This window comes from Vanellus vanellus (genome assembly GCF_965231255.1).
Source record: "Vanellus vanellus genome assembly, chromosome: 1".
In the NCBI taxonomy this organism is placed as follows: Eukaryota; Metazoa; Chordata; class Aves; order Charadriiformes; family Charadriidae; genus Vanellus; species Vanellus vanellus.
The window spans coordinates 104919140-104937921 of NC_138905.1; the positions used below are offsets into that span (position 1 = coordinate 104919140).

The following is an 18782-nucleotide window of genomic DNA, read 5'->3' on the forward strand; positions in this document are numbered from 1 at the left end:
TAGATTCAGGATCAAAGGCAGACGAACAGACAGAGTCCTCCCCGGATGCCGGCCATTGAAGAAGGAGGGCTGACCCTTTGATCCCTCACCTTTTATACTGAGCATGAGGCAGATGGGATGGAATACCCTGTGGGTCAGTTTTGGGTCACCTGTCTTGTCCGCTCCTCCCCACAGGTGGGACCCCTCTACAATTTTCCACTTCCAACCCTCCAACAGGGCACATAACAAAGCTGCCCGTGGCTGTTATAGCAATAAGTATAAGCAGGAGCCTCTCTGCATACCATGCCTGGGCATCAGCTGTAAACATAGGTCTTATCACTGTGAGAGCTAACAGTGTCTGCACAATATGCTGTTAATTTCAGTAGTTAGAAGAGGCCTAGCTAAAAATTACTGAACAAAATTGGTCCTGTTTTACCTCAAACCAGGACACAAACAAAAAACATGCCATCACTCCAGGCCTCTCGTTTGTGGTCCACCAGTCTGAAAAAACTTGGGTCTTCTGTGAGCATAGTCAAAGGAGAGAAACTGCTGTTAGTTCAACCTGACTTCTCCAGTCCCAAAGTCTGATTGCTTCTTGACATAGGAGATGAGCACTGTACCATCCTTTTTTCTTATGATTAGCATAATGATTAGCATAATGATATGATTCTCATGGCCGGAATGGAGTCTCCTTGGACAAAGGCCTGATACAGGTTCCTGAGATGTCAACATGGCAGTAAGGAGGCACTTCTCAGATCCATGTGGCCCCAGGACCTCCCTAAACAAGCAGAAGAGTATCTATTACTGCAGATCTAGATAGGAGTTGGGATAAGAAGAGCAAATATCAGCAAAATCCTTCTACTATGAGGCAGAGTTTTGAAACTGACCATGAAATTATGATATACAGAGCCATAGGGTAACTTTGGGTAAGACAATCTGAAGCCCAGCCAACCAGCTGAGCGTGGCTGGCTTGACAGGGCTTCACCACCAATGGATTCTTCTTGGCAGAACAGAAAAGTAGTAACAGACTTAGCATGGTACCCGCAGAGGGCTGTAACAAAGCTTAAGAGAGGTGTTACTCTCGTTAGAAATAAGGCCTATTATTCTACCTGATGAATGTGAAATTTGTCAAATACCTAGTATTTGTAACAGTCTAGCTATTCAGGATCCTCAAAAAAGCCATCAAATAACTTTTATTTAAACCGAATGCAACCGAAAACTCGGTCATAATCAAAACACAAAGGACAATAGTGAAGTTGTTGCCTGTAGTGAGAAGTAGGAAACGAGGCACAAACACATAAAAATGAAAATCCAAGTCATTCAGCAGTACGAAATGCAACACTAAATAGCATTGGCATGAAAAACTCATCTGAGGTGGTGTCTGGGATGGTGTCACAGAACAGCTTTTTACTGTACTCTGAGGAAAAGTTCAATGTCTCGTGATCTCTGGCTGCATGTACTTTCCCATTCTCTCTTGGTCCCAGCTTCTGTGGGTGACCATCCTTCATGGACCTACTACAACCTCCTCTAATGCACTATACGGGTCTGGAAAGCTTGAGTACCTGGGCAAAGTTAGGTAAGTCTCTTGACCTCAGGAAGAAATGGAAATCTGGAAGCGAGACTCCATCTTGTACCTGAGGATAGGCTACAACTTTTTTGCATCTAGGTATGACTTTGCAGTAGAAATATTACCTGTTGAAATTTGAGAAAAAAAAAATAATTGTCAAGGACAGGGCTGTAAAGTTTTCCTTAATGTTTTGTTTTCTCCCATGGCTTCAAAACCCCAGTAGGCAGGTGGACTGAAGCTCCTCGTGGATGTATGATGCTCCTTGCTGAGGGAGAAAAGGTCACCAGAGGTGAAAATTCTTAAAACAATTGCTGAATTTCCCCTCACTTAACAGTTTATGCATAGCACTCTGGCTGAGCGTTACACATCTGCCATTGGAGCTAACAAAATTGTTTGTGTCATAAGAAGGATGTACCATTTGAGAATTGCTTATAGTCTGTAGGGTGTTAAATGTTATCATTGTTGACTTCTGCCATAGTTTCCTTCAGTGCCGTGCTCTGATCTGAGAACTGTATGGGTTCCAAATATACCCTCAGCGGAATGAAATGCTGCAGTTCAAGACTTGGTTCTCACTCATTAGTCAGCACACTCATGAATCCACAGGCGTTAATATATATTGGGCCAAGTCCAAAGTAATACAGATGGCAGTTCATTTGATGACAGTATCTTCCGTAATATTGCAATGATTCTTTTAAATTTTTTATATATTTTTAAAATATGAAAGTGCATGTATAGATAGTAGTTATGAACGTAGAGCCTCACCACTGTTAAAGCATATTTGCAATTTGCCATATGCAGTAATTCTTCTGAAATTTCTCAACAACCTCAGAAACAACCTTGCGCAAAAGGCATTTACAGATAATATCAAGGATTCTACAGAATGGCTCAATGCAATACCACTTTTCTGCAATAATCCATGAAAAATAACACAACGACATGTATGATCGCTCCCATGTCACATATCTGAAGTCTGTGCCGCCAAAATCCTAATTCAGACATCTGAACCAGTTTGGAATACCAAACACATAGAAAGTATCATCATCTTTACATAAAATATTAATAAAAGGTCTAACCAAACCATCTTTGACCACAAAAAATACCCCACACCGAAACCATTCAAAAAAAACCCAAACCAGACCACAAAACAAAAAGCCCTCCACACAGTATGTTTTACCTCCTACAAAGTAAAAATAAATTAAATAGACCATCTGTGTCATTTTTTCCTTTAAAATGCACAGCATATATATAGAATATGTGACTTTGGTGTATTGCAGTAACTTTCATCGCTTTTAGGGTAACCTGCGTGTTCTTTACTGCTCCAAAATAATTCCAATCTCATGCCAACAAATCACTTAGTAAACTCTTTGAGGAAAGATCCTGCTTTTATTTAGCGTATAGCACAATAAAGGCCGGGCCCTTCTGGATGCAACTGTAGATGCTGTGGTAGTATAAATTAATACTAGGAACTGTGAATGAGTTCTATGTGATGCTATGGGCTCTTTCAAGAGTTTACTTTAGATAAACTTTTAGCAGTTCATGCTTATGTAAAGCTATCTGTTTAGAAACTTCCTCCTGGATACAGCTGCTCCATATTACACGTTTCTGATTTATGTTAGTATACGTTAAGATAAATGACCACAGTGCAACTGCTGACAATTAGGTTAATTTAGATTATTTTGCTATAATGCTTGACTTTTGCAGACTTTCGATTGAGCTCTCAGCCGAGTCGCCTTCCAGACAATTGCCCAGATGAGATTTTGGGGGCAGGTGTTAACTGTGGAAACTTACTTACTATTAAACATACTTGTCTCATTGCTATCGACTTTGGAGACGATACTTTTATATTTTTTTCTGGTCATTGTTCTTCACAAAAGACCTAATTGAAAATATCTGTCAAATCACGTCTCTGGTTTCCCTCTTCTCCCCATCCCCCCCCGCCATTAATTGGACACGTATTGTGTTTGTGTGGGAAGGAAGGAGGCTCTATAGCAGTATAGCAATATTGCTGGGAAAAGAACATTAAAATGGATAAAGGGATTTCCTAGTGGTATAAATACCTGCACACGACCTCCCTGTGCTCTGGAGCCCTCCTGTATATGTATATGCAGGTAAAAAGCCTGGAATAGAGTTGGAGCTGCCGTTAATCGTGCAGGATCTGTTCTGTTAGAAACCAGGGGCAAGCGGCTCTCTTGCCTGTTGGAGGGTATGACTTGCCAAGCGTTTGCTTCATCTGACACCTTTGTACCCTTGAATTCTGACTCTTCTCCCTCTCTGCCTCTGATAATGCATCACAGCGCCGCAGAGTGCCTGCCGGTTTCTAACCATGCCACCAATGTTGTGTCTACAGGTACTTTTTAAAAATAATCTTGCTCTCAGTAACTCTCATTTGTAAGGCTTTTGGGTGATTCATGTTCATCGAGTTCTGCAATATGTAAAGTGTTTGGTATCAATGCTGTGTGTGATTGGGACTGCATTAAAGTGGAAGCATTTTCAGAATACTCTGCACGATGAATAAATCAGGAAAACCCCAAATGTTTGCGTTTTAGCTAAATGTGTAGCTTTGTCTAAGTTTGTAACAAGATTAAGCTCAAGGATGCTACCAATGCATAAATTTAGATCAGGCTCAAACACTCTCACTGTTGTTATGACTATATAGTTATCAGTGACAAGTGTTATGTAAATTATTTGAAAGTGTAAAATACTTTAAATTACTTTAAATAGGAAATGTATTTAAACCAGGTCAGGTCTAAATATCATTTGGGGAATTGCTTTACAAGGCATTTTGCATACTGAATCAAGACTAAGATTTAAGTGGGATGTTCAAAATTGGTGGCAGAAGTCTCATCATTATTTTTGAATTTTCTGTATTTGCGTATATAATCCAATTAATTGCATTTAAATACTAGGATGATGTAATCATTGAACTATCTGAGAGAGAGACAGAGAAAGAAAGAGAGTTTTCTTGCAGCCTTAAACCTGCAGAAGCGGGGTTCTAGAATACAGGAATTCTTGATGGAAAGCTTTCAGGAACAGAAAAAGAAATAGTTTTGATTTATTTGAAATTGCATTAAGGTAAAAATTTCACTTGGAGTCTTAACAAGAAACTAGCCTTCTCCTGAAAGGCATTGGTAATAAAACATTTTAATGAGAAGAAAAAGCCTGTAAGTAATCAAAACTAAGGACTGGTGATAGATAACAGGATCTTAAACATTAAGCAGGAAGCTCAAAATATCTTAATATGACTGTCGGTTAGCAGTGGTAGTAGGGAAAAGATGAATTTAGATTTTGTTTGAGGCCAAATTTATGTATCTGTATCACAGTAGTATTTTCTAGATTCATCTGATTTGTAATAAAAATTATATGGTGACAGCCAGCCAAACACATTTGTTCATCTGCTTCAGATTTGGGTTTTGATATTTTGCAGTTCCCACCCAAGGACAAATGGGTGTAGTCAGTGGGAATTTTGTTTGCAGGATCACATCTAGCAGGTGACCCTGTGAGAATGGAAGTAGTGACAGAGGGTGCTAACTATAATGAGTAAAGGTTTACAAATTTTGTACATAGATTCAGAAATTGTAATTAAAAATGCCACCTTGGTGAAAGCATCTAAGGAGAATTTGTGCATAAAGTAGACATGAAAGAATTTTGAATGACGACATATGTTCAATGTCAACATTTTTTAAAATGCAGGTAACAATTCTGCATCACAAAATAGAGGTGAATATACTTCTGTTCAAATACTATACCATGTCATACAGCTGATGTTCTGCAGTATCCTTAACTCTTGAATTGTTATTATTTAATTTAAATAGTATCATCCTTACTATGTAATTTTTAATTCTTATTAGCAAGTTGAAAATGCTATTTTTATGCGTAAAAATTAGTCTATGGATTATGAAATAATAGGGGAAAAAGATCTTATCTCAACAGAAAAGTTGCATTGCTCTAAATGCATTATTATTAATGCAATTTTTATTTTTGGTGCATTAATGCCAGTATAAGCATGCCTGTTTTAGTAGATTTTATGTCTGTGTAAGTGTATCTAAACAGGACTTTTTACTGTTATGATTACAGTTGTAAAAAACAGAAACTTTAATCCCTAATTGATTACCTTGTTTTGAGCAACTGGAATGTGTGCTCTGAATTGCAATTTTACATATCTGAATGTTCACTAACATGAATTTTTAATATTATACTTTACAGTAGTTGTTAGAGGGGACAGAATGTGCATTTCTGTGCCTACTTATGCACGAGAAACAGCCATCTCTCTCATTTTCTCTTCAGTAAAAATTGTCTGATTCTTCAGGCACTGGTGATTACTGAGCACAGATCTGAGACACCCCTGTGAAAACACTGGAGATAAATTAATTGTGTGTTTGTTGGTGCTGATGATAGAAAACTTTGATTTAGACCTAACTTTTTAGAAGAGCCCAGAGTCTATCATTCTGTTTCCCTACCACCTTGCCAAAACACTCTGGAATATTTTTGGTGGCTTGGCACTTAAGAAAGTGTAACTTCTGGATGCCTCAAAACAAATGTCCCAAACTGCTGCTTTTGGAAACCCAGGTCTTAGGCATGCATAAAATATTGCCTTTCTTGATGCCTGTGTTCGCTGTGGGGTTTGCATGACAGTGAAGCCAATCAATTTTCTGGGATCATAGAGCAAGTTTTTATGTAAGATTAAATGAAATGGTATGTGGAAGTTGGGTGGGGAGAGGAACTGGTCTCCTACTGAGGAGTTCAATGCTTTCCTTGCTCAGCAGTATGTGTAAATCAGATTATGCCCATAGATTATACTAAAAATAATGCATCGAGACCACAGCATGACAATTTCTGGTCTTGGCTCAGAGGGTATCTCACTATTTATACTGGCAGCCTTGTCTGGTGCGACCTGGCCAAGTGTCTGGACTTCCAGCAGTGCTAACCTGACGGTTATGGCCCAGAGTTAAATGCTTACTGAATGCACAGCAAAACTGCATGCAAGGATACTGTCTGCCTCTGAATGTAAAGGTTATGTCTTGAATCCTCACACATTTTCTCACCAGTCCCGTCTGTTTTGTCTTTGATCCAAACTCCTATATGCTCCCATATCTGCTTTGCCATGACAACTTCGGGAAATGCTTCGGCAGGCCTTCATTACTCTGTGCCTTCCTGTCATTATGGAAATCAACCATCTACCTACGGGGTGATGGCAGGTAAGAGACATGCTCTCAACTGGGTGAGCTATTAGCATGTTGATTTTGGCCAGTTTTCCTTTAGAGGGATTGATTGAAGACAGTTGCTAAAGAAGACAGGACTGGGGTTAAGGCACTAGAAAAAGGGTTAGGAAATTAGGGGTCAGTACCCAGAGTTTCCCCAAACTTCTGCGTCTCTCAGGAAATCACCCTGTATTTTATTTCTCTAGACAAGACTGGGACAGTGCTGCTCTTTTTGCTCACCTATGTCCCCTTCCCCTGGTGATCATTACTTTTTGAGGAACCAGGAGTGATGTACCCAATATACCTGTGGATTACCAGTTTGTGAAGTGATGGAGCCCTAAATAAAATGGTGGCATAATGGAAGGAGAGCTGAATTCAGGAGGCAGGTCATGGATTTTTACACTCATTAATGTGTGCTAGCATCCTGCTCAGTGTTCCATGTCTCAGGCTGAGTAAGAAAAATGAACTCTTATTCCATGCAAGTTCAAGTAGCAGTCAAAGAGATAATGCCATGAACCAAATAAACCAAGGGTACTGACGGAGCTGGCAGAAGTGCTCACCAAGCCACTTTCCATCATTTATCAGCAGTCCTAGCTAACCAGGGAGGTCTCAATTGACTGGAGGTTAGCAAATTTAACACCCATCCACAAGGGCTGGAAGGAGAATCCAGGGAGCTACAGGCCTGTCGGTCTGACCTCAGTGCCGGGGAAAGTTATGGAGCAGATCATCCTGAGTGTCATTGCATCACATATGCAGGACAACCAAGTGATCAGGCCCAGTCAGCACAGGTTCATGAAAGGCAGGTCCCGCTTGACAAACCTGATCTCCTTCTATGACAAGGTGAACCTGCCTAGTGGACAAGGGAAAGGCTGTGGATGTTGTTTACCTGGACTTTAAGTAAAGCTTTTGACACCATTTCCTACAGTATTGTCCTGGAAAAACTGCCTGCTTGTGGCTTGGATGGGCATACACTTCACTCGGTAAAAAACTGGCTGGATGGCCGGTCCCAGCTGTGGTGAATGGAGTTAAATCCAGTTGGCGGCCGGTCGCAAGTGGTACTCCCCAGGGCTCAGTATTGGGGCTGGTTCTGTTTAATATTAATGATCTGCATTGAGTGCACCCTCAGTAAGTTTGCAGATGACACCAAGTTGGGCGGGAATGTTGATCTGCCTGAGGGTAGGAAGGCTCTACAGAGGGATCTGGACAGGCTGGATTGATAGGCTGAGGCCAATGATATGAGGTTCAGCAAGGCCAAGTGCCTGGTCCTGCACTTGGGTCACAACAACCCCATGCAGCGCTACAGGATTGGGGAAGAGTGGCTTGAAAGCTGCCTGGCAGAAAAGGACGTGGGGGTGTTGGTGGACAGCCGACTGAATATGAGCCAGCAGTGTGCCCAGGTGGCGAAGAAGGCCAATAGCACCCTGGCCTGTATCAGGAATAGTGTGGCCAGCAGGACTAGGGAAGTAATCATCCCCCTGTACTCAGCACTGGTGAGGCCCCACCTCAAATACTGTGTTCAGTTTTGGACCCCTCCCTACTAGAAAGACATCAAGGTGCTGGAGCGTGTCCAGAGAAGGGCAACAAACCTGGTGAACGGTCTAGAGAACAAGTATTATGAGGAACGGCTGAGGGAACTGGGGTTGTTTAGCCTGGAGAAGAGGAGGCTGAGGGGAGACCTTATTGCGCTCTACAGCTATTTGATAGGAGGTTATAGTGAGACGTATGTTGGTCTCTTCTCCCGAGTAACAGGTGATAGGGCAAGAGGAAATGGCCTTAAGTTACACCAGGGTAGGTTTAGGATAGATATTAGGAAAGATTTCTTCACCAAAAGGGTTGTTAAGCATTGGAACAGGCTGCCCAGGGAAGTGGTTGAATCACCATCCCTGGAGCTATTTAAAAGATGGGTAGACGTGGTGCTTTGGGACATGATTTAGTGGTGGTTTTGGTAGTGTTAGGTTAATGGTTGGATGCAATCTTAAAGGTCCCTTCCAACCTAGATGATTCTATGAAACATAACTCACAGGAAATAATCATGACTCTGAGCTAATCCAAAATGAAACTCAGCATTTTATTTCACTTAAGAATGAAGGAAATATTAGAGTGAGTCAGCATAGACGAATACATCTGAATAAGGACTTTTTAGGGACAGAGGTTAGATTTCCTTCACAGTGTGCAAATGCCCAAATGCTCCCATTTCTTTGTGCATGTATGTGTCTGTTGCAAACATTCCTGGCGTTGTTCCTATGGAAAAGTGAATAGGTATTAAACAAAAATTATTGCTCAGTTCTTTCTTTTTTTTTTATTCCAAAATAAGTACATCTCGATTTTTCTCCTTTCTTTCTTTTACCCTTACTTTTTTTTTTTTAGGCATCAAGCCTGCAACTCCAGAGATGCTATCAGCAAGTCTCTCCCAGAGTCGCATCTTACAGACATGCAGCATGCCTCATCCCAACGTGGTAAACAGTGTCAGCACCTTGCAAAGCAAGTCCTTCACTTTTTTAGTCTTTTCCTTTATTCTATGAGAAAATCTTTTTTTTTTTTTTTTTTTTTTTTGTGGTTATCCTGTGTGAAGCATATAAAATATTCCTATGGGGTTAGAACCTCCAATGCTGGTGAGAGCAATCGGGGCAGTGAAGACAAGAAAAGCATATGGAGGAAGGGGTGGGAAGTTAATGAAGCTCTGAGTTCCGCTACAAAGTTTTGTGTAATTTAGAAAATTGGGAAGGATGTCCTGAGAACCTGCAATTTGCTGGCTGCTTCAGATACACTGAAGAGTTCGTGTTTCTCCAATGATTTTTTCTCCCCTTCAGGTCAGAGACTCTTTAGGTCTATGTACAATATCTAGTGAAAAAAATGCCTTCACTTGTAACTGAATCTCCATGTTAAGTCTGATATTTATGAACAAAAGGTGGCATAAGTCAGTTTTGTTTTTCCCTTGAGCAATTTCTTTTTAAGCCAGAATGGTTATTCTGAATGTGTTTTGATTTGGGTTTGTTTTGTTGTTTTTTTTTCTTCTTTGAGCTCTTACCTGTGTACTTTCCTCAAACAAATTTTATGCTAAAGCTAAACCAAGATAGTATCTTGTCTGAGCATCAAATGGTATTTACATGGAAATATTCTTTGTACCAGAAAATAGAAACTGGCACATTTTAGATGCTCAAAATGACATAGATCAGTCAGTCGTGTTGTGCCAGCTGAGGCCTCGGATTGTTGCTTGTTTAAGTTTGGACCATTTACCATCTTATTTAAGTGCATCACAGTTTGCTATGAAATGGAATGGCTTTGGCCTGTGAAAGTGGATGTTGGTTTGTTTTCATGTATGGGCACGAGAGAGACCGTTATCTCCTAGGAGATCCTCACTCTTGGATACTTTTGCATATGTTATATGATAAATACTACAGACATGGGTTATGAGATGATGAAGGCACGTTTTTATTGTGTAGCAGTGAAGAATAACTGGTCCGCATTTTCTTTCTGGCATTGCTCAGGTAGCCTGACCCCTTGCCTTTATAAATTCCCGGAGCATGCCCTGAGCGCCAGCTCCTGTGCCTTGGGCCACAGCTTCACCTCCATGCACCAGTCCCTCCTCGCAGACGATCCCACCGCTGTAGACTTCAAGCAGGAGTTCCGCAGAAAAAGCAAGTCTGTCGAAGAGCCAATCGACATGGACTCCCCTGAAATCAGGGAACTGGAGAAATTTGCTAATGAATTCAAGCTGCGGAGAATTAAGCTGGGTATGTGCTTTATGTCCACAAACAAAAGGCTGAAAAATTCCAATTGAAGCCTAATTATTTCTGAACGTTTTACATTCTAGCCTCTGCAGTTGTCTAATCACAACTCTATTCCTGCCTTGCACTGCCAAGCTTTCTCCATTCCTAGAAGACTTGCACAGAATTAATGAAATTCAGGTTTTTGCAACTTAGTACGCAGAAAGTGGCTTTGAACTTTCCCGCCCTTCAATTATTTGTCTTAAGGGCAGAGAAAATTACTGCTGCTCATTAAATTACAGTCAGTAGCAGGTGCATTACTTTGCACAGCCCCAAAATTTCTGCAACTTAGGGCAATGCATGCTCTCACCTCTTATGTCCATGAAGTGCTCCATCTCACAAGATGGTGCAATGTCATTTTAGTACACAAGATGGGCAATATCCATGGCAAATCTTTCACACCAGTGGGAAGCTTCTCTTCCTATTTTGTTTTTCCTGTGCCAAGGCACAAGTACAGCAGCAATGGGTATCTTTGTTGCTTGCTGGTAACTACTGGGGCTGATGCAAGATGGATCGCATTAGTGGGTCTCTGGGGAGCTGCTTTTCCTTCACTGGGCAGTCCTAGCTGAGGACAAAGGTGGACCGAGCCCTGTCTTTCTCATCTGTAGGGAATTTCTCCTTTCTACAGAAGGATTGAGGTACATTGCAAGGTAAAAGCCCATCTCATCCTTGTTTGAACTGCACTGAAAAAAAAAGATATTTGGTGCTGCAGATTCATCCCACTTATGAGCACTGGGTACTCTGAATGAAGAATTGCAATTTTTACATTATTGCTTAAAACATTATATTGTATCATTACAAAATAGGGCATCCTACAAAAATCTAGCTCTATAAATGTAAAAAAAAATATAAGGTTATTACAGGTATATATGCATTACCTCAACAGCTATAAAGACAGTGTGTTCCGTTTGCAGCGTAAAAATAAAGACTGAAACAAAAAGTTAGGGTTTAAAATAGCATTTGCAGCTTGGTCAGTTTTGCTGTATATCATGTACTTAATGTCAACCACAGCAATGGAAAGATTTTCTAAGCCCCATGATGTTAATCACTGTAATTATTACTGCATCTTCATCCTGAATTTGTGAGGGAACAAAACTTCCTCTGATGCAAACAAATGACGTGGAGCCTGTAAGACTGGGCTTAATGCTCTGAGGGGAAAAATCACTTCGCACAGGACAACTGATGTGAGGTTGAGCTTTACAAGGGAAGGCAGAGTTAATACGGGCCGTGGGTCTGCGACTGAGAGACACAAAGTTAGTGCAATCAAAATGGAGGTAAAAGCTGCCTCGTGAGACATTCAGCATCTAAAGAGATTCTGCTGGTCCTGGCACAGAGGCAGGAAGGGAGGACGACTATCCAGACCCCTGAACGTGGCGGATACGCATTCAGAGCACTCAACAGGGAGCTGCTGCTACAAAGTCAGTGTCTGCATGGAAACTGCAGCGTTTCTCTGATCGCTTCAACTGCGTTGTTGCAACATATGAGAGGAGACCAGCAGTGCTGCCAGGGATTAGCATGTTGCCATTGCACCATCTATAGAGAGAAAGATACAGGGTGTCTGCATCCTTCTCAAATCCCTAATCTCAGAGTATAAAACTCCGCTAAATCAGTGTAGAACTCCACTGAAATCAACAGGAGACTGAACGCATCTCTGAGGTGAGCTTAGAGTCAGCTGCAGGGACCTCTGCCAAAAGCCCATCCTGAAGACACTGCAGGCACACGCTGGTCATAAAAGTCAGCAGTGAAGAGCTAAGTGTCTCAAGGAAAGTGACCGTTTCTAGAAAGCTCCAAAGTGACTTTTTTCTCTTCATTTTTGACAGGTTATACACAAACCAACGTTGGAGAAGCACTGGCTGCTGTGCATGGCTCTGAATTCAGCCAAACTACTATTTGCCGGTTTGAAAACTTGCAGCTGAGTTTCAAGAACGCGTGCAAACTGAAATCGATACTGTCCAAGTGGCTGGAGGAAGCAGAACAAGTAGGAGGTAGAGAATTGAAATCCTCTAAATATTGATTTGCATTTAAACCAAAATTCTATATATATGTTGAAGGACTGGTACGTGTCTTCCATAGGCTGAAGGTTTTGTTTTATCAACTTTAAATACTAAGGTGTGCTTATATTAAATTGTGGTTATCTTTTTTTGGGTGAGCAAGGAGGGGCAAACTGAAAAGCATGGAGTGTACAGACTAGCAGAAATATCACTTGGCCTACTGGAAGTAATTTCTTTCAGTTCCATCCCAGCAAACTGGCTCCGCTGCTGTAGCACAGGTCAGAGCTGTGATTAGGATCCGCGGGACAGCCCATTTAGCAGTGTATGGGGATTCTTCACTAGCAAAGGACATCCTTTCCAACCTCTGGCATACAAGATGTGGCTTTGGGGAAGGGATTTGAGTTCAGCTGAGGCAGTGGTCTTTAAACTCTGAAGAAGAAGAGCATGGCATAGAGGTGTTTGATGCGACCTTTTTCCAGCTAGGGGATTCCCTTCCTTTTGCCCCATTACTTCCAGTTGCAGGAAGAGTCATGGGGTTCACCGGGCAAAGCCTACTTTAGAACAGGTTGGCTGATTTAAAGGAAAGGGGTTGTTTTAAAGAACAACCTTTTCAGCCGGGTGAATTGTGATGCTGGGAAGCAGTATGCCTGGAGGTGACAGCGAAAGCCAGGCCTACCACTGTGCAGCGCTCGGTGGCATGGGAAGAAAGAGAAGAAGATATTAATGCCGCTTTTTGGATTTGCTATTGTATTCAACAGTAGGAAACATTGTTAAACAGCTGCTTCTGCCACACACTTCAGTTTCCTTTGAACCAAATGTAGAAAGCTTCCTTCCTCTGTCACGGCGCTAGAAACCAGACGCTCTCCTAATGTGGCCGGCAGGTTGCCAGAATCGCTCGTGAAGGGTTCGGGGCGGGTAGCAGCTGCTGAGTACCTGAGCAGCATTACAGCCGTGAGCTGCAGGGTAAGATCATGCGTGCAGGCAGCGGCCCCTGAAAAGTGAGAGGGCACTTGTCCATCAGAAAGCGGGGCGGAAGAGGCAGATGAATAAATGGGGTTGGGAGCCAAGGCTGTATGTCTGAAGAAAGAGGGTGAGCCGAGGGGTATGAAAATGGACTCCATGTGCCCAGACTGTACCCTGCAGGGCAGGAGGAATTCAAAAGGAGGGGGCTGAAGTACTGCTCCCCAGGTACACAGGCACAGAGTCAGCGCTGTTTGCAGTTTTACCGGTGGTGCACAATTGTTGCTTATAACCATTTATAGCCGGAGGCAAAACAATGACCAACCAAAGAAAAAAGTGTTCCTGTGTGTGGTGCTGCTCTTACTCAGCGGCATTCTCTAATAGCTCACTTCTGTCTTCAGAGGAAGGGACTTTTTTTTTTTTCTGGAGATGTGCTTGTTTTCCATCCCCTGTGAAGGTAACTGCTGGGTTTGGTTTTCTTTTGTTTTTAATGCAGCTTTATACAATGAAAAAGTGGGAGTGAATGAGCGGAAGAGGAAGCGCAGAACCACCATAAGGTAATAAATATTTAGGGTGTTACATGTTTACCCTTTGGCTAAGATGCTTCTTTTTCTTGGGCTTGAAATCAAAGCATTATTTTCTATTAATGAATCTCTATAGCTAATGTTTCAAAATGTTTCACTGTTTTGTAACATTCCAGTGAAAAATAACAGCATTACCCCCCAAACCCCCAATTTGTTACAAATATGCTATTTTTCCCAATTAAAGACTTTTTTTTTCAACATATGACAACATACTTTAATATGAAACAATATTTTATTCCAATTCTACCCAAATTTGATGATGTCTATGTAGTGAATAAGGTATCGGAGCACCTTTCTTTTCATTTTGGGAGGTTCTACTTTATACTAAAACAAATGGCATTATTTTGCCAGAACATTGAGCTCTTAAGTTTGAGAGCAAGCTTTTACACATAATATAGGATCCCCGTCCCTATCCTCTGTCATTGCATTATTTGGAGTTCCCAAAGAAGCGCTTTAATGAGCCAAATGGAAAAAAAGGCAGTTGTACTGGAAATTTCCTTCTCTTGCTTCTCACATGTCTGGTGGTCAGCGACTACCATCTACCTAGCCTCAACTCCATATGGAAATCAAGTAGCCTGGCAAATCATATTACAAAAACCAATACCGGACAGGCAAAATGAGAACATGGGGTAATTCCTTCTCCTTTAGATATCTCAGACTCTTCTAATCTTTGGTGAAGAAGAATTCACTCAAGGGACCTACAAGGAGCTGTAGCATTCCTCCACAGGAAGGGAATTTGGCTGCCTCTGGGCACAACCCTGGTGCTGCCAGGCCCTACCTCTCGCAGTGAAGTGCCTGTTCTTTGCCCAGGGATGCTTCCCGCTGCCCCGTGCCACCTCCCAGAGACGTAGGCTGCTCTACTGTCCCACAACCTCAGAACCCCACAGCCACAACACGTACCTTTTCCTTTTGCATACAACTTGAGACTTCTTTTTTGAGTCATATTGCCTTTGATATAAGGAATAAAGTGAAGATGTGATTTTTCTCTGACTTTTGGAGTAAATATTCCTCTGATGGGATGCCCCTCAGTTAGGAGTGAGTTGGGGATGGGGGATGTTTCATAGCTCATTTGCTCATCACAGCACCTCACAAGGGATGAAGTTTTACTCTTGGGAGGCCAATTTCCCCTCTCAGGTTCTCTCCGAGCCAGTACCGATTTGAACGGCAGTGCCAAGACCTTGCCAGTTCATGCAGTATGGCCTGCGTAAGAGCTAAGAGTTGAGAGGACCTCCATCCTAGGTGTTTTCCTCTGGCTAGAGGAGCCCACTGAAGACTGCTCATCTAACATTGTGTGTTTTGGTGTTATTTTTTAACAGCTATTGAGGAATTCAGTCCTCATATTAAGTATTTTTTAATTATTCCTACTTTTTCATCTAACTCCACTGCACTGGGAGTATCAAATATGGCAGGTTGTCAAGGGCACAGATAATTGAGGGAAAGTTCACTACCAAATCCCACGTAGTAAGAAAATATTATTTGTTCCTTTGAAGGCATACGGAACCTTGGTTTAAAGACCTCAAACTAGTCAGTGAGATGGACTTTATATGAACTGCAGCCGTGCTCTTAGCAATTCTTAAAGGATATTTGAAGCCAAACTAGACATTAAAAAAAAAAAAAGTCTCACTAAATAAATTAGGTTAGTCATACCCTGAGTGAAAAATACTTAATTCAAATTTGTGGAAGTAATTTTCTTTTCTACTTTGATCAGAATGCCTACGAAACTGTTAGTCAAAACCAATGATGTTTCTATACTTCTGTGTGTATAGAACAACATGCTATCAATTACATAGTTTTAGTAATGTTACTAAATATTGTGAAATAGGCCTTGTTATGGTTTGAAGAAGCCACAATTTATTGTCATTTAGACAATTACTGTATCACCCAATGACCCCTCCCCACCCAGGAAGGGGAATTGGGAAAAAACAAGGAAACCTGGGGCCTGAAATATAAAGAGATTTAATAGAATAAGACTAAATAATTGACATTAGTAATACTAAGGAACCAGTATTGATCCCGACAGCAATGTAAAATACATGAGGATTATAGTCAGCCAGTTATATCAGTAGGCAGCTGTGCACTCCCAGCACTGGACAGCAAATGTGGGACACTGCGAGTGCTGTGGCTTCGGGAGGAAGGGAAGGCCTCAGGGGTCCGGCACCGGGGCACAAAGTTCTCAGGATGGCAGCCATCAAGGGAGAGAGAACTCATCAGCAAACTTTCTAACTTACATTGAATGTGATGATCATGGCATGAAATAACCCCGTTGGCCAGCTTGGGTCAAGTGCCTCCTCATCCCTGCACCTGGTGAGCTCAAAGACACCGAGACTTTGAAACTCACACACCATAGCTGGCTGTAAAGTAAATATTTTCACAAATTCAGACACTGGAGTCTTCTAAAAGTGCAGTTTTCCCAAGCATTAGAAGAGACTTTACTGCAAAGTAAAATTACTGAAAGAGAAATTAGTCCTGTATCACTCAACCCAGGACAGACCTATAAATGAAAGACCAACAACATATTACAGGTGAAGTAATGAAATAACTAGAACTCCAGCTGACACTTTATGTATTTCTGTAGCAGAAATACCTGCACTGCATTTCCAGAATAATGCATGAAGTGCCCTCTTGTGTCCAAAGACATTAGAGCTACTGCTGAAGCATTTTGGATGCATCCTGGTGGCACACCAGCGTGTCGCAGATACTCTGTTTTCTGAGAATCTGTAATACGAACAAGAAGCAAGTTCTATCTGGCAATAAGGAAAGATACCAGTCTTAACTTATTTTGTTTATTGAAGCGCTCAACTTTGGTCACTGCCTACTGTGAGGAATAGAGTAAGGCAGGCTTTCAGTAAATGCGATGATTGCTGAAACAGCTTGCCGTAATCTCTGTGATTTCTAGAAAAGACTCTTGTGCCCTCTCTATAACAAAATAAGGTGCAGAACTTGATACATTTCTCAAATTGTAAGTGATGGAGCTCTTCCCCTTTGTAAGCCCAAGGGATTTGGTACAGCCAGGTAACCCCAGTAATGTGCATTTCACAGAATCACGGAATCACAGAGTTTTCAGAGTTGGAAGGGACCTCTAGAGAACATCTAGTCCCACTCCCCTGCTAAAGCAGGATTGCCCAGAGCACATTACTCAGGACTGCATCCAGGCGGGTCTTGAAAATCTCCAGGGAAGGGGACTCCACAACCTCCCTGGACAGCCTGTGCCAGTGCTCTGTCACCCTCACCGTAAAGAAGTGTTTCCGTGTATTTGAACGGAACTTCCTGTGTTCTAACTTGTGCCCATTGCCCCTCGTCCTGTCACTGGGAACCATTGAAAAGAGCCTGGCTCCATCCTCCTTCAGCCCACCCTTTAGATACTTGTACGCCATAATAAGGTCTCCTCTCAGCCTTCTCTTCTCCAGGCTAAAGAGTCCCAGCTCTCTCAGCCTTTCCTCATAAGGCAGATGCTCCAAGCCCTTAATCATCTTAGTTGCCCTTCGCTGGACTCGCTCCAGCAGTTCCCTGTCCCTCTTGAACTGGGGAGCCCAAAACTTGGACACAGTATTCCAGTTGTGGCCTCACCAGTGCAGAGTAGAGGGGGAGAATGACCTCCTTTGACCTACTGGCCACACTCTTCCCTATGCAGCCCAGGATTCCATTGGCCTTTTTGGCAACAAGGGCACATTGCTGGGCCATGGATAATTTACTGTCTACCACAACCCCCAGATCCTTCTCCTCAGAACTACTTCCCAGCAGGTCCACCCCTAACCTATACTGGTGCTTTGCATTCTTTCTCCCCAGGTGCAGGACCTTGCACTTGCTTTTGTTGAACCTCATTAGGTTCAATTTACCTTCATTTAGGGTTCATTTAGATTTGCTGAACCCCCTTGATACTGCTGTGGCTGGGGCAGAATGGGTGGTCGGGCTTGTTCCAATTCCTGTGATCCCATTCATGTCAAGCTAGCAGCTATATCTCCTAGAGAACATCAGGAAGCACAAACATTTCATGATTACCACTGAAATTGCACCAAACTTGATGGTGGTTTCGCCTTTAGATTACTCTGTGCTGAAATTTTGCAAGATGTGATGCTGTCCGTGTCAGCAAAGAACTACAGTGCACTTTAAGCTCTGTAGGTTTCCTTTATGTAGAAAAAGAGGAAAAACCCCAAGTCACTACCTTTGGTGCTCTTACTTGGCCCTTCTTCTGAACTAGTGGTGAAAGCCTGAATGTATCAGAAAAGTTTTTAAAGGTGACATTTTATCCCTTTATCCAGTATCGCTGCCAAAGAAGCCCTAGAGAGGCACTTTGGAGAACAAAGTAAGCCTTCTTCTCAGGAGATTATGAGGATGGCTGAGGGGCTCAATCTTGAGAAAGAAGTTGTGAGAGTTTGGTTTTGCAACAGAAGACAAAGGGAGAAAAGAGTGAAGACAAGTTTACATCAGAATGCCTTTAGTTCTATTATCAAGGAGCATCACGAATGCCGGTAAAGCTTTTCCATGTATAGATGTGGATTTCTGTTTTGCTTTTTGTAAACATTGTAAATACTATGTTGCTTAAAAAAAAAAAAAAAAGAAAAAAGAAAAATCAGTAAACCACTTGTTTCTCTTACAAGATAGCCAGCTTCAGATGTAGTGTGTTGTGGAAGACCCGATTTTAATGTAAAATGTTGGAAACAAATTAAATGCTACTGTATATACTTAAAGAGTTGGAGGTCCCTGCTTAACTGCAAGGAACATATCGTGCATTATTC

General features: G+C 41.9%; 1 protein-coding gene across 4 annotated transcripts; it reads left to right on the forward strand.

Annotated features, from left to right (window-relative positions):
* Nucleotides 1-3751: 3751 nt before the first annotated feature.
* On the forward strand, nt 3752-18519 carry POU1F1 (POU class 1 homeobox 1; the record flags this gene model as incomplete). Of its 4 annotated transcripts, none has more annotated exons than XM_082483001.1 (7): nt 3752-3893; nt 6592-6741; nt 9112-9229; nt 10237-10478; nt 12332-12496; nt 13959-14019; nt 18306-18519. In XM_082483001.1, 7 exons carry the CDS (start codon nt 3752-3754, stop codon nt 18517-18519), a joined length of 1092 nt encoding a protein of 363 aa, XP_082339127.1. The 4 variants fall into 4 exon arrangements, with proteins under 4 accessions (XP_082339127.1, XP_082339128.1, XP_082339129.1 ...); XM_082483002.1 differs by having other exon boundaries at nt 6676-6741; XM_082483003.1 differs by lacking the exon at nt 9112-9229 and having other exon boundaries at nt 10233-10478.
* Between the last annotated feature and the right edge of the window lie 263 nt (nt 18520-18782).